This window comes from Trachurus trachurus, assembly GCF_905171665.1.
Source record: "Trachurus trachurus genome assembly, chromosome: 13".
NCBI classification, from domain to species: Eukaryota; Metazoa; Chordata; class Actinopteri; order Carangiformes; family Carangidae; genus Trachurus; species Trachurus trachurus.
In genome coordinates this window covers 33,549,034-33,564,429 of record NC_139892.1, presented here as the reverse complement: position 1 = coordinate 33,564,429, position 15,396 = coordinate 33,549,034, and the positions used below count along the sequence as shown (strand labels likewise).

At 40.5% G+C, this 15,396-nt stretch overlaps 1 protein-coding gene across 1 annotated transcript; it reads right to left on the bottom strand.

Moving 5' to 3' along the window:
• Positions 1-3,859: 3,859 nt before the first annotated feature.
• On the bottom strand, positions 3,860-8,802 carry gpr184 (G protein-coupled receptor 184). The gene is made up of 2 exons (XM_083984515.1): positions 8,474-8,802; positions 3,860-5,541 (listed from the first exon to the last, which is right to left on the bottom strand). The coding sequence occupies exon 2, from the start codon at positions 5,499-5,501 to the stop codon at positions 4,455-4,457; it is 1,047 nt and encodes a 348-aa protein (XP_083840641.1). The 5' UTR covers positions 5,502-5,541; positions 8,474-8,802; the 3' UTR covers positions 3,860-4,454.
• Positions 8,803-15,396: the final 6,594 nt, after the last annotated feature.

Sequence of the window (15,396 nt, the reverse complement as noted above, 5' to 3'; positions counted from 1 at the left end):
ATGTAGAATCCCTCAACCACCATAACCACCTTGATTATTGACTGTGGCAAGTTACTATAGTGAAGTCAGGTCAGTGAAAAGCATTACATCTAAAAGATGATTATCAAAATACTCAGCAGGCAATTGTTTCCCATAAAATTAACCACCATGACAACCGAGTATTACTGAGACAGTGCAGTGCTATCATGCAGACCACTTGCTACTACATTCAAGCACTGAATCACAGATATACTCTCCTGTCATTCAGAGAAACAAAAACAAATGTGGCTTTGCAAAATATAAGCATTATATGATAATTGGTGTATTCACTGACACCAGTGAGTAAAAGCCATTGGTCACTTTCCCTGTTTCTGTATGTGTTTAAGCCAGTTGATGAGAACCAGTTGATGGAAGACAATATTATGGTCATGCCAGTCTTACACAGTGTCTTGCACATAGATGCTTGTGCAACACATTTACAACACAGTGACATGAATAGATGGAAGTGAAAACCACATTCAACACATTCTTTGTAGACCATTTCTGTGAATTAAACTGTGAACATTTTTTAACACCTTTATTTCAAAAATTTTGCATGTCATCACTTACAGGCTTACTCTACAGTAAATGACAGCCTGAATCTTATGTTTGTGAGAAGACAACTGTAAAAAAAAAAAAAAAAAAAAAAAAATCTACTGTTTATAGGTGCAAATGGGCAAATAAATAAAACACTCCCTAAGTACACCAACACAATCAATAGCACTATGGCTCTGCCACAAAGTTCTTATAATGACCAAATTTTAGAATATGACAAAAAGGTGTTGATTTGACAACATGTTCATTGCTGAGTTTGTGATTAGTAGTTGTAGAATGTGATATTCTACCGCCCTCATGTTTGAGGTTTACTTGGAGTTGAAGGGAACTGCATAGTTGGGTGAAAAGTCTCTTTAGGTTTGGGAGGAAGCTTTCTCTTGTCACACACAGTTATAATAAACTCTAATCTTTTTGTGCAACAAAAGTCATTAACACACGCTGCAGTGGGAACTAAACTTTGTCCCCTGAATGTTTTTATGTTTGTCTATTGTAATTTTTATCTCTGCTGCAAGTTTTACATGTCCCAATTAATGGATTAATGAGATAATGTAAATAAAGTGCACTTGACAAAATTTACAATCCCAATGATGACATTAAAATAACAGAAGTGTTCTAATGTGGATTGCTGAACATTACTGCACAGGAAACACAAGTGCATTCAACTCCTGTTAGTTTAAGGACATGCTGAAAATTAAATATCCTGATCATTGTGTTGCTAATGAAATAGCAAATCTAGCAATGAGCCACTTTAGGTTTGTGGTTCAGAAATGCATTCATGGACAAATTGAATTTGATAAATAAGTCTCACAGTTTCATTAAAGACACATTTAATAACCCAGTAAGGGGCAGTAGTGCAGCAGTTCAATGGGAATTGTTGCTTATTGCTTTTGGGAGGGGAATGTAACTATAAAATTACTGTTTTGCATGTGTCACAATACCCAACTCAATGCTAAAATAACTTGCAGTCTAAGAATAGCTCATCCATAAAATGTGTTTTGACCAAGCATGCATTAAGAGACTATGAGTCAGAACAGCTAATCAATGGAACCATATTGATTTCCCAAGGAGTCTGGCTACAGCCTGACTTACCTCATTAAAAACTGAGTATAGAGAAAATGGATATGTAATATCTTGGGCTTAATGCCACCGGATGATGGACTGCGGCTTTGAGCAGTATCTTCAAACTTGACTGCACTTTAAGATTTGCAAATACGCATGGTGTCAAATTACATTTTTCAAGCAGCGTCTCTCCGAAGTGCCTCAAACTTAGACTGACGTGAGTGTTGAAGTGAAACAAAAGAGTAAGAGGAAGACATCTTTGGGGAACTTTTAATGATTTCATACAATTTTGTTTTTTCTCTTCCCTTTTCCATTTCTCTCGAATAGAGCTATATTTGCCCCTGATGAAACTTTTCCCATTGTGGCTTGCCTTATAAAGCTAGCATTATTTATCATGTTCCCTTTTTGTCAACAAATTCCACAAGTGGGGAAAAAAAACCAACAACACATTAGTCCATCTCATTACTTTCTATTGCAGCCCATTTGCTCCTACTAACGGCATGCATTATTTACATGGGCTACTTGTAAGTTTTCCCTGCTGCTGCATTTGATTTCTTTTTTTCTTTTTTTTTTACTTTTTTTTTAAGGTGCATTTGATATCTTGCCAGAAGGAGATGGTGGTGATTGTCACTGGACAAGATTTTTAGTCACTGTTGTCTTTTTCAGAAAAAGGGGGAACATAGGACCTGGGGAACATAGGTAGGCTACGCTCCCGGCCATGGCTAGCTGGTTAGCATGCTAACTTTAATGGAAGAAAACATGCAATAGTGATGAATTAACATTGGCATTGACCTTCCACTGACACAGACAGCTGTTTGTGAGTATATGTAATGAAGTTTGATGCTGAGTTTGCAATATTTCTTCCATTAGCTAATGGTTTCTATGTAGCAATAACTCATAGGGTTTCAAAGTTTTAAAAAGGCATTAGGTGTCACACTGCCTGGATACATTAACAGACACTAAAATGTATTTGCCAACTCTTTTTATTTTTCTGTTTTAATCTATCAGAGGAATGCCATCTGAAATGAGTTGGTTTTTTTTAAACGAGCAAAGACAAACAGAAAAGGAGAAAGGGAAATAGGAAGATGAGTGCTCATGGATGTACACGTCCATGACGGTTTTATGTTAAAAGAAGAAGACACGGTTGATAAATATTGAATATACAAGTCATATCTCAATTCCAGTTGATAGTCAGTGAAGTTACACAGATAGCCTGGTGTCAGATTTGTTAACAATAAGAATAGTATAAAATGTCATTGGCCTTATCCTGTAAATATTAAACCCTGAGTGACAACAAACTTGTCTCATAAAACCGCCATTAATGAACAGCTAATTAGAAAAAGAAAATATGTTTGAAAGAGCAGTGCTTCCCTCTATATGTTTATCAGCATGATAAAGAAATATTTTGTGTGGCATCTACAGAGCACTATAGACTTTTAAAGGAAGTAACACTGCACGTACCAGCCCCGACTATCTTGTTGTTCATCTTGTTTGTACGCTGAGTGTTCAGCTGGTGATGTGATCGATGCGCACAACAAAGAGCTGCACTCATGCACGAGAGCTACTGTGCAGACAATGAACAAAACCAGAAACAACAACTGTAAGTTTTACTGTTGTTGGTTCACCTTGTCACATTCTCTTCCTGTGCCCCTCACACATACACACACACACACGCACCTACACACTTGCACACACACACGCACACAAACACCTACACACATGCACACACACACACACACAGAGAGAGAGAGAGAGAGAGAGAGAGCGAGACATGCACACTTGACATCTGTATTATGATTACCTTTACTTGTGACAGTAACAATAATGTCTGAGTGCTTAGATTTATGGGTTTATCATTTCCTAAGCCCTTTTGTTTAAAACACCAACTGGAAGATTGATCATCTGATGTTTTTTCTCCATTAACATAAGAACCCAAAAGCAGAGAACTTCATCAAACCACTGGTTTATTTGGACTTTTGCACGTAACATGTTTCACAGACGGTGACACACAATGAAGATACATGGTCATGCTTATAAATGCTACAGGGCATGCTTCACAGTAAACACACTTTTAGCTGTTCTGTGGTCACACAATCACAATCACAACCTTCTTGTATAACTTGGAAGGAAAATACAAGGGCTCTTCAACTCCAGTGGAGCAACACAAACCAGAAGTGGCTGCCACTAAAGAACTCTCGAGAGAGCAGGAACCTGGGAGCACAATCTAATAAGGGCTATGTATGTTACTGAGCTCAGCCCCTCCTATGTGCAGGATATGAGGGAGGAAAATGGAAATGTGGTCCTTTCAAGGGATATCTGGTTAAGAGTTGATTATGGGATGTAAATAATCCTGCTAATCACTTGATAACACTGAAGATGCAGATATGACTTTAAACTAGGGCTGACCCGACTATCATATTTTGATAATCGAAGCTTTGCGGACATAAAATCGATCAAAATCGGGTGCGCGATCGTAGCGGAAATAATGAAAGTGATGGCAAACAAACACTGCATATCTCCAAAATCAGGCAGGTTTCCAGGATGCCAAGTAGCCTACTCAATTTATTGTAACAATTGCCGATGAGAACCGGGGTCAAAAAGGAAAAAAATAAAATAAAATCGATAACGGACTTTATGATCGATTACCATGGCAACGAACAAAGCGTCGAATCTTCAAATTTTTTGGGTCAGCCCTACTTTAAACAGCTGCAGTTTTCTACATAATCATGTTTTGTACACATTTACATACGGGTGTACACGCGCACACACACACATTTCCATATGAATGTATAGATGCATGTGTCCATTTCATGTACACCGTTTCATATTAAAGTATTACTAGTTTGCTTTGTTCTGTTGTATGAAGTTAGAGCACAGTCCTCTGTCTGTGTCCTTTTATGCCTCCTCCAGCACAGTTTCACCTCCTCCTGGACCCCGTTACTGACCAGCACATACAGCACTGGGTCCACCACACAGTTCAGACTGGACAGCGCCAGCATGCACGAGAAGAAGAAGTGCATATTTTGTTCAAACTGACAGTAGCTCCCTCCAGGTTTTATGTCAGGGCTGCTATAGAAGATCATCGAGCGTATGAACAGGAGAATGTGATACGGGGCGAAGCAGATTGAGAAGATCCCAATCACCCCAAAGGAGAGCAGGCGCACCTTCCTCTTAGCTTGGGCACTCAGGCCTGGACTCTGGCCGACGGTGGCCAGAACCTTCCAGTAGCTCACCGCCAACACCAACAGGGGCAGCAGGAAGCCAAAGCCCACTCTTATCATGTTGAACACGGCAACAGGTGCCTTCAGTGGATAATTCTCATAACAACGGTCGTTGCCTGTTTTGTCATCATGGGCATCTTTGAGATCGTCATAGAAGAGCACCATGATGTGCAGCACCACCACTGTAACATAAACAGCTGCACACTGTGCCCAGGCGTAGCGTGATGTGCGGTGGGTCTTGGAGCGGAGTGGGTACGTGACCACCAGGCAGCGGTCCACAGAGATACAGCAGAGCAGGTAGATGCTGATGTACATGTTGGAGTAGTAGAAAAAGCCGGCTACGCTGCAGGAGGCAACACCTAGCTGCCAGTTGTGGTCCTGATAGTAATAGTTGATCCAAAGGGGCATAGTGAAGAGGAAAAGCATGTCGGAGAGCGACAGGTTGAGCAGGAAGATGCCCAAGATGTTTTGCCGCCGCACTTGTTGCCAAATGGGGCCCAGAGTCAGTATGTTGAAAATCAATCCAAAAATAAAAGCTAGAATGTAGACCGACATCAGGAAGTCACTGATGGGGCTCTTATTGTCAATATCCACACACTTTTCTGTTGAGTTTGTGGTTGTAGTTGGTGGTGTAGCTGTTACATTCATTTTTCCTGTTGTTGTCTGTCGCTTCCTGTTACTTATTCACCTGTAAGCATGAAAAACAGGATTGTAGAGTTAGAGTTTGACAGTTTGAACCAGTACAAGTGGCATGGGCAAAGTGGGCTTATGCATATGACACCTTCAAATTCACAGTACAGCTTGGACATTTTGTATCGACCATCCTATTTCATGGTTCATTCACCCCAAGAGAGAAGATTGTGTGACTTTTGAAGCATGAGGCAGTTTGGCTGTAGAGTATGTGGTATTTGGACAGAGAGTAAGTCCCCCACCCTTGAGGAGATGACTTAGTCATGCTCCCTGATGATAACAGTTTTCACCCGTGGTTCTAATAGGTGCTGGGATTGCCAAAAAATCCCCCTTATTGCCTCAACTGCTCTGTTTGAAGAGAATACATCATGGCTTTTTTTTTATCACAAATGTCCTGGTTTTATGGAAACTCAGGGTATTAAGGGGCTAATGCCTTATATCATTTGAATTATATGTAGAACCTTCTGCACCCAGACCCCTGAGCCGATCACATTATTTTATGTAAATTCTGCTTTTTGTAAAATTGTTGCACTTACTGACCTACATCAGAGTGATGAGCAGGGGCAGGGACAAAGTGAAGATTTGCATTTCACTGTAATCTGTGCTTTGTAACATAAGTCTAATTTATCTGAGCATTGAGCATTTGTGATTCTGTGAGGGCAAAACATGACTCAGACTCACCCGGTTAATTTAGATGCAACCTTACAGAGACGGCCCGGTTTAATGTCTGATGTAACAGTAATCAGCCTGGTTGGGTGACAAGCATCTCTCCCAGCCACCTGGGAATTAAATGTTTACTGTGGTTTGGAGAATGATTAATGGGAACTTTGTGCACTATATGAATTAGCCGATTAATTGCTTCTCTGATTTACACTGTAGATGCACTCTCATGCCCGACCTGTCACAGATCTGTGGGTACGATTCCTGCCTCTTAGACAGGCACGTTCGAGACATTTGTCTGTGTTGCTTCCTGTTTAAAATGTTCTGTTGCTGAAATGGCACAGAAAGCCCCCCCCCAGACACACACACACACCCCACACCCCATAACCATTGCCCGCACAGCTAAATGTCAAAATACATTTACAGTAGTTTTTATGGTATTTATTCTGACCCAAGTAGCTTTTTAAAAGTCTGAGGTCACTTTTCTATTTTTTACAATGCCGCACTTTCAGAAACCAAGAAGAGGACAGACTAAGATGTAGATATGCTGTTAGATTACAGTATGGCACAATATTTTTTGCAATTTTTTGTTATGTATGTGGATAGAAACCTGTTCAATCTTTTAATTTCTATGTCCCAACACAGAAGTTTGAATATGGAAAAGATTCTCCTCTAAAACCCGCCTATAAATAACTTTCTTAATCATACTCTCTGATGGGGCTGCATTATTTTGAGTGACATGACATCTAGTGTTGTCATTATTTCTTAACTATTTTTATTTTCATTTTGTTAATGTTTTTAAAATGTTGTTAAACTATTTCTATTTTACTATTTTATCTCAAAGACAAAGTGAGGTCAAAACAAGGTCAAACAACTAACCCTAACCCTAACACTAACCATAACCATAACCCTAACCCAACCAAATAAGGGGTTCTTATACATCTCTTCAGCCTTCTCTACATAGCCAGAGCCAGAGGAACATTTTCTTTACTGTCATCACATTTTTTAAAACTTGTATCATGTATATTTTATCCTGTCAATTTCCTGCCTCTCTATATCTCTGAGTTCTCAACAGTAGGAAATTAAACATTCGTTCTTTGGCATCCATTGACATTTGTTTCCTTGTACATTTTGTCCTATCATTCGAGGTCGGCTCTGGTGTGTTTGTAGGCTCAGGAAGCATCTAATACCATTAACGTCGGTACAGAGATCGGCTGTCCTGATGAAACTCAATAATGGAGAAGCCATTTAGAGTCAGGCCATCCTCAGTGAGTTATAATATGTGCCTTCATGAGTGTGTGGAAATGGTTTTGATTGAGTGGATTTTTCATAAAATGCTCAATCAGTGTGGGTTGTGAAACTACCTTGGCTCCAGCGACGGAAAATTTTGCTCATAAATTTAGCTTTTCTAAAATCATTCGCTGGCTGCTATTTAGTCATCAGATGGCCAGCAGTGACTAACCAGATGCTGGTCTTTCCCTCTTATTTGCCTGTAAGGAGATTTGTTACTTTTGCCTCATCTCCTGCTTTGTTTCTTTTTTTGAAGTCTACAGGTTTTCAACTTTTCATAGTTTTCAAGTGTTTTATTTTATCACACAGTCCTTACTCTGGCCTGCTTTTACACAGTTATTCCAAAGCTTCGGTACGTCCTTGTATCACTCTCAGCCAAATATGCGTTTGTTAATATTATAAGCTGAACCAAGCTTAGTTGTTAATACACAGCCTGTCACAGGTGCTGCAGTAAACAAAGCCAAACATCTGGGAGAATGTGCTGTGTGCCAAACATGTCTCTCCAAACAAAATGGGGGAAAAAATGTATTTCATGTTTTATGGTTTCCCTCCTTAACACGAAAGCTACATTTCAAAAATGTCATAGTCCACCTGTGCAATATACTCCTAAGAATCTGGACTGTTTTTTCTCAACAAGCACTTCTCTGCTGTACTCTCCAGCCTGCTGTGGTCACCACCACAGAAAACATTCCCCGCAGAGAATCAACATTTCCAGCCTAATTATTTCTGCAACACAGACTCTTACAGCCCCATGCATGCCGCCGCTCCCCTGACAACAGTCCAGTGGGGATGAAAAGAAAACTAGCAGAGAAAGTGAGGTTTCGAAACAAATTAATAGCCTACCTTTAAATGTCCTGCAGTAAAAATAGACAAGACAAGTGCCTCACATTTTAACCTTTTGGCTGTCACTTCTTGTGCTTAAAGCCTAGTATCAAGTTCAGACATCTCAAATCCTAAAGTGTAATCAAGAATGACCTCACCTGTTGTTTTTGGGAAGAGGTGTGTCTTGACTGTAAAAGAGTGCTGTCCACTGGGTAAAGAGTTTCAAACACATTCCAGAGCTGTTTTTTTAAGGTTTGGAAAAGTTCAGTCCAGGACGGTCAGAAGGACGAGATTCAGAGGAGACTCTTCAGAGCCGTTGAAACGCTGCCAAAACCACTACAGTACAGCATGGTGCTCTCAGATGATAACTGCACCGGACAAGTATCAGCCAGTGCAGCAGATACAGCAGTGTTTGTTTTTTCCCTCCTGTGTACTGTCTGATTTGTCTTTGTCTGTTGTTGAGATGATTTGCCGCTGACAGTCACAGTTGAAATGTCAGCAGGGAGTGAGGAGAAGGGAGAGACGAGGTACAAAAAAGGGGAAGACACATGCAGGAGGAGGGAGGTTTGGCTTTGCACACGTGCAAGGAGGAAGTATAGGCTACAGGGGTGGGGAGTAACGCTAGAGTGTGATAAAAGCAACGTTATTCAGATTTGGATGCCCCGAGAGGTTAAAAAAAAGTGAGCACATGTGTCAGAAGGAAACTGAAATTCTGTGGGCAGACAAGCTTGCTATGATTCAACTTTACTTCCCCATTAACGTGAGACTATGTGTGTCATTTCCATTGTGAACAAAGAAATCGTAACAAATTAGTTATAGGTTGATGCCTGGAAGTGTGATTCAGTGCAAGACACCTGAAGCGCTTCAGTTATTCCGCTGCTACACACAGAGCTAGTTCTCATGTTGTGAGCTCTGTACCAGGCAGTGTCATGAACCATGTGGTTGTCAGAGGGAGAGTTTCACCCAGAACAACCCTACTTCTGCTCGGTATCCGTGGCTCTTTTTCTGTTTATGAAAAGAATCTGTGATGGAAGCCTGCAGCCGATCTGTTAAAAGGTTGAATAAACATTTACACCAGCAGTCAATGTTGTGTATTTTCCTGTGAGCAAGAATGCATATCTGAAGTCGATCATACAAATGGCAGCGATACAGGGAGTGAGATGAGAAAGACAAAAGGGCAATTTTCTTTCGTTTGTTTTTGTAAGTGTTACAGTAAAATGATCTAAGGGAGTTTCTGGCCTTAACACTCATCATCCGTCACATCCTTTTCTCCCCCGTCCCTGGAGGTGGAGTAAGTGTTCGGTCTCTATAACAGTAGTAGATCATATTCGTGATGTATTTGATAAAAGCTTAAGGGAAGGATGTTGGAAAATGTGTTAGTTTAGCTTACAGTTCACTTCAGACAATATCACATACAGGGAGTGGTGCTTTAGAGACAGCCAGTGTCATGTAACCCTAAACACAACTTTAACCCCAACCCCAATATTATATCAAATATTAATGGTGCCAACAGAATTTTATACAGTGTATTAAATCCACTCCTTCTGATCTGGGAACAGTATGAGTCAAAGGGCAGAGCTTGTGTATTCAACCCTGGAGCAACTTGTATGAACTTGTGCACTGAGCGCTTCTGCCAGGTTGTTGATGAATCTGCCTGTAACTTTCAAAAGGGATTTGTCTTTAATTTTCTAGAAATTATTTAATAACCTCAACTGACAGATTCACATTTTTAAGTCCATGTCAAAACACCAATCAAAACCCACATGTTCATTTAAAGGGGTAGCATGCTGTTATAATAATAATTCTTCCTACATACCAGTCATGAAGAGTTGGAGGTGAAAATCCACAGACCGTGTTTGTACATGAGGCTTAAGCCGTCTGTGTTGATCAAATCCAGTGGCTGTCTTCCAAAGAAGCCGTTCTAGTGCAACATGTCCAATCATTTGCTTCATTATACATTGTTTCCATGCTGAACTCTTGTGGCACAGTTAAACTAGGCTAAAGTTTACCAACTTTGTCAGATATCCCCTAACTACAAAGGCCTTTTACTGTTGATCTTTGGTACAGATACACTGCAGTTACACTGTACAGTTTACACACTCTATCCTGAAGATAGATATGCTCTGCTCTAAATGATGCCATATGTATGAATTAAACAGGAAGCAGAAGCACTTTTGCATGATGGATAGTCAGTATATGTGCAGTGCAGACATAATATCTGCAATAAAGCCTGTGCTGCATGTCTGTTATTGCAAAGTGCACCTGCTTCCGATGCACCTTACATTATCCTTGAAATGTTGTACACGATGATGCATTGTAATTATAGCCATTCGTACAACATTGCATAAGCTAATTGGCAGCTTCCTCTTTCTCTTTTTTGTGCTGTGATGTCTCAGGTTATGGTCACAGTTCTGCACCTTCCTCTTCTAAGAATAGTCACTCACATGACACGGTTTGACATTTCAAAAGCGTTTATGTTGAGGGGACATTCCACGATAGCTCCATCTTCCAAGAGACATGAGGTGTGGTCTGGCATTTTGAAAACCATGTAGCCTGTGAAAGTTACCACTCTCATCTTTTCTTTCCCCTTTCCTCAGAATGAAATTGAAAATGGGATTTTTTACTATTTTGAAAAGAGAATGAGACGTGTGAATGTTTTTTACATATTTGACATGCCGGTGACTCACTGTGCCACGACACCTGTTAATGTTGAGAGGTTTTGTAAATAAAGAGAGAGATATATAAATATGATTTTACAAACTTGAAGACAAATGAAAAGATTTGGTTAAATTACACTTTTAATTAAAGCAGAAGTAAGCGGAATGTTTGTGTTAATATAAGTCTTAAATAGTTATATCTTCTGACAGCAATCACTTATAGAGTGTTTGGTCTGAAACACGGGTCTGTCAGTCACTCTGCTCTGCTGTAAGCCGAGGAGAAAACTTTCCTTGTATCCTACAACCTTTATCCAATGAGGAGAGAGAACGGCATAAAGGGGCGGTCCTCTCTGTGTGTGCAGCCAAGGGATGCGCGTGAATGTGGTGACGTAGGGACGAGGGCGGGGACTGCTAACTCCATCGGCTGACAGGAAGTTAGCCCAAACGACCGTATCGCTTACTTCTGCTTAACCTTCTACTTTGGTAATCTGACAATGTATTGTGTCCTCTACTCAGCCTTATTTAATACCTATATCATATCCCATTATACTGTACTTACTTATATTAGTAAGGAAATTATATTTGTATGGTTGACAAACCAATTTGCGGAAAAAACTGTACCACAAAATAAACCATTTGCTTTTGGAATAAACTATGACACTAAAGCATTTGATTTTTTTGATTCTTTTTTTATACAAAGTTAGTCTGATATCTGCCAAAACAGACCGGTTTGGATTCTATCGCTCTGCCAACCGGAACTGCTCAGCAATTTTATGTAATTTCCCAAATTGTTGGACACTGTTGAGTTACCGTATTTCCTTTCTAATGCATTATGCCTGAGTGCAAGGGCAAAGTCAGCAGCTGGCATGGCCCTTTAATGTGCTTGATGGCCAAGCTGCAGGTCATTTCTCATGCAACAGCTGATGAGGAGAGTGCATTCAGAATTTGTGATCATGTTACACAATTACAGTCTAAACATTCACAGAGCTCTGTCTTGTATGTTCACCGGCAGTGTTATGGTAGATAGTCATCTCAGGAAGCAGAGTTGTTGAGCTGCCTTGGACTGATAATGGTAAAGTAAACTCTAAAAAACGTTGTTTACCTAAGTCACATTCAAGATTTCAGGAAAGCAGAGTTTTTTTTGGCACTAGTGACTGTATCAACACTCCATTAACCCTGATTTCCTGCATGAAAACAAAATGTCAACGCTAAAGAACTGGGTAACGGGACTGCTGACTGTATTTATTAAAGAAGTAGCCTACCGATGCTACGGATACCACAGCGCTTGCTCACTGAGGTCAGCTCAGCTAAATGATAAGAATAGTCGGGTAACCTCTTGAGCACACAACCAGTTGAATTTTGATGAAAATATTAAAATATATTGATACAGATTCTCAATGTCCCAACAATACCAAGACAAAACTAAATTGCTCACACTTGCTTTGAGTGGGTTTGTGTGTGTGTGTGTTGTTATCCCAATCCAAGCTACGGAACTAAACAGCAGGCTCCACTAAAGCTGACATGAAATGAGCACTGGGAGGTCTCAGAGGTTTAGATGACAAAACAGTGGCGATGAAAAAAAGTAATCAATAGCTTTTTCTGTCTGAAAGCCACATTAAAAAAACATCAGGGTTATTATTTTGACTCTAAGCAAATTTCTTTGGTCCTACAGGATAGTTGTGGTGATGTTTTTTTAATGTCGACCAAAACCAACAATAGGCCTACACTAAGAGCTCCCTTTCTATATTGGCTGGTATAAACTTTGACTCCTGGGAAAAACACTGCCATTGATTTATGGCTGACATGTTCCCTCATTAACTCTTTCGCGACCACACTAATTGCTCAGCACATCCGCTCCGGACCACATGTTTTTGGCTATTTTTTACCTTTTTTCTCACGTCGAAGCGAACTCTGTACATCACCTAGAAAACGGTTTTCACGTGGTTGAAGAGTGACAACGTGCTCCTCGAAAAACGACAAGTTTTTCCGCCGTTTCGTTTGTGAGTACGAAGGAGAAGAAGAGAGCTCGGTTTCTCCAAAAACGGAGCTCCCGCTCTAGTTTCAGAGAAAAATGCACTTTTGTGTCAAGTGGCAATCCGCTCATTTTACCGGTACTCTGCAGTGTGGCATGTCTCCCAAATGATTTCTACGGCTAAATAAGTATTTTTGTAGGCAAATCTGGGGGGTGCGGCGGCGTGGAGCGCAGCGGTGCGGGTCTCTGGCCGCAGCGGAGCAGCTCCGTGACACTCCTGTGTGACTGGCCGGCGATGAGTGCTTTGGGACAGGGGCGGCCGGCTCACAGCGCCCGCTGCACCGTGAAAACAGCAGTGATAACGTGCTTTCCGAATCTCCAAACCAGAAACTTTGGCTGTATTCTGGCATCCTTTTGGCATTTTTGGCTTTCTTTTGGCTTTGTGAAAGCCCTTTGGCCCAAATGTGGTATGGTTTTGGTTAGCCTTAATAGACAAAATTGGTGCCAGCAATATATGGCTGAGTTATGGCATATATCTGGTTAACCAAGACATTGGGCAAAGAGCGGGATAATATAGAAGGGTGGTATGGCACGTTTATGGCAAGCCAAAAGATGAGGCAAAAGGCGGGATCAAGTAGAGGGGGTGGTATGGCATGTTTATGGCAAGCCAAAAGACCAAGCAAACGGCGGGAATTTCTACACAGTTTCAACCGACGACAGTCCTCCTACTTCATTTTCTCAAGCTGATCAACACGGAGGTATGTACATGATATTATAGACATTTAAATTTAGTAAAATCTGATTTTCTATCATTGCCTTGTTTGGTTTACGTTTTCTGCACAGTTATGTTAATTTTTCCTATTTCGATGGGAACAAAACTGCTGTGAGCTATGAGCTAACTCGTAGCAAACAGGCACAGCCAGCTCATTCAATTTTTGAATGAAAATGTTTCAATATTTTAACGTTTTGTTATATTAAACCCACTTTATTCTCTGCCATATGTGCTTCTAGGGAGAAATCTAATTATCTGTGATTTAATTGCTTCGTTGCTTTTCAGTTATAAGCATAATATGCATACTTTTTTTACATCCTATTTTCCTCTGCAGAACACTGAGCAAATGATGGCCCTGGAAGAAGACCCAGCCTCTTCCTGAAATTTAAAAGGATTTGGTGAGCTGCCTTTGATTTTATTAGAGTAGGGTAATGTAATGGTAGGCTAGTTGATTTGAAAATCAATGTAGGTAATTCTCTCAATATTTTCAGGTCATCTCTCTTGGACCTTCTGGGCCTGCCACTTTGAAGGTTACGGTATGGGGCATTTTAAAGCCAAAGGACCAGGCAAAAAAGGACACCTGACGAGGGATGAATGGAAAAGTTACAACTTAAAGTGGGTGAGTTTTATAACTGTATAAAGCCTTTAATAAAGCATTCTTACAGTAGAAGTAATAAGTTAAGTTTGTTTTCTCTTTGTCTGTATCACTTTAGATGCCACACGAAGAAACCCCATCTGCTCTACCACCACAGATGCAAGCATAGCACAGACCACTGATGGTTTTACTGGGCTGGGGACCTGCAACCTGCCAGCCTGGAGTCAGTCAACAGTAAATTCAAAAATAAAAAGATGATGAAATAATATTAATCTTCCTATTGTTTTTTTTTCAATACACATAGACACACAGCAAGGTAAATTTGGGCTTTTGGGACAGTTATGGCTATATTTTGGAAGGCCACAATTAGTTTTGGCTCCTTTTTGGGCTTTCTTTGGGTCGGTTTTGGCTACTTTTTGGCTGGATTTTGGTTGGATTTTGGGGCTCTTTTGGGGCAGTTATGGCTGTATTTTGGAAGGCCACAATTAGTTTTGGGTGAGTTTTGGTTTTGGTTTGTTTTTGGCTTGCCTATGTTGGGCCATTCAGTAAGCCTGGCCATAATCTTGCCAAAATGACCAGCCAGATTTGGGCCAAAATGATGCCAAAAGGTTTTTGCTATCTGGGTAGTCGCTTTTGACAAAAAAAAGTCACGAAGAGGGTTTGGAAAGTCGCCAGATTTAGCGAGAAAGTCACCAAGTTGGCAGCACGGTGTAGCCGACAGCCGTACAGCATGCTGCACGCTGTCCCCAGAGCAGCATCCAAGGAGACCAATTATTCAGACAAAACCAAGATCACACAGTTTATAAAAACCATTGTGTTTTGATTGTAGTTTAAAACAGTTTTACATAACATATAGGACTACCATATTCACACACAAGGTACCTGAGAGTGTCTATTATCATAATCTGCAAAAAAAAAAAAAAAAAAAAAAAAATGGTTTTGACGAGTTAACTCGTCAACGGTCCTGAACATTCGGCACGCTGTGACGAGTTTACTCGTCAATGGTCGCAAAAGAGTTAATATGAACATGGTCACTGACACTTATTCATGAGTCAACCGCACATAGATAGGTCCACTCCTGAAAA

What these genes read in the sequence shown, in the direction of transcription:
- gpr184 (XM_083984515.1), bottom strand. Translation starts at nt 5,501, where the DNA reads ATGAATGTAACAGCTACACCACCAACTACAACCACAAACTCAACAGAA.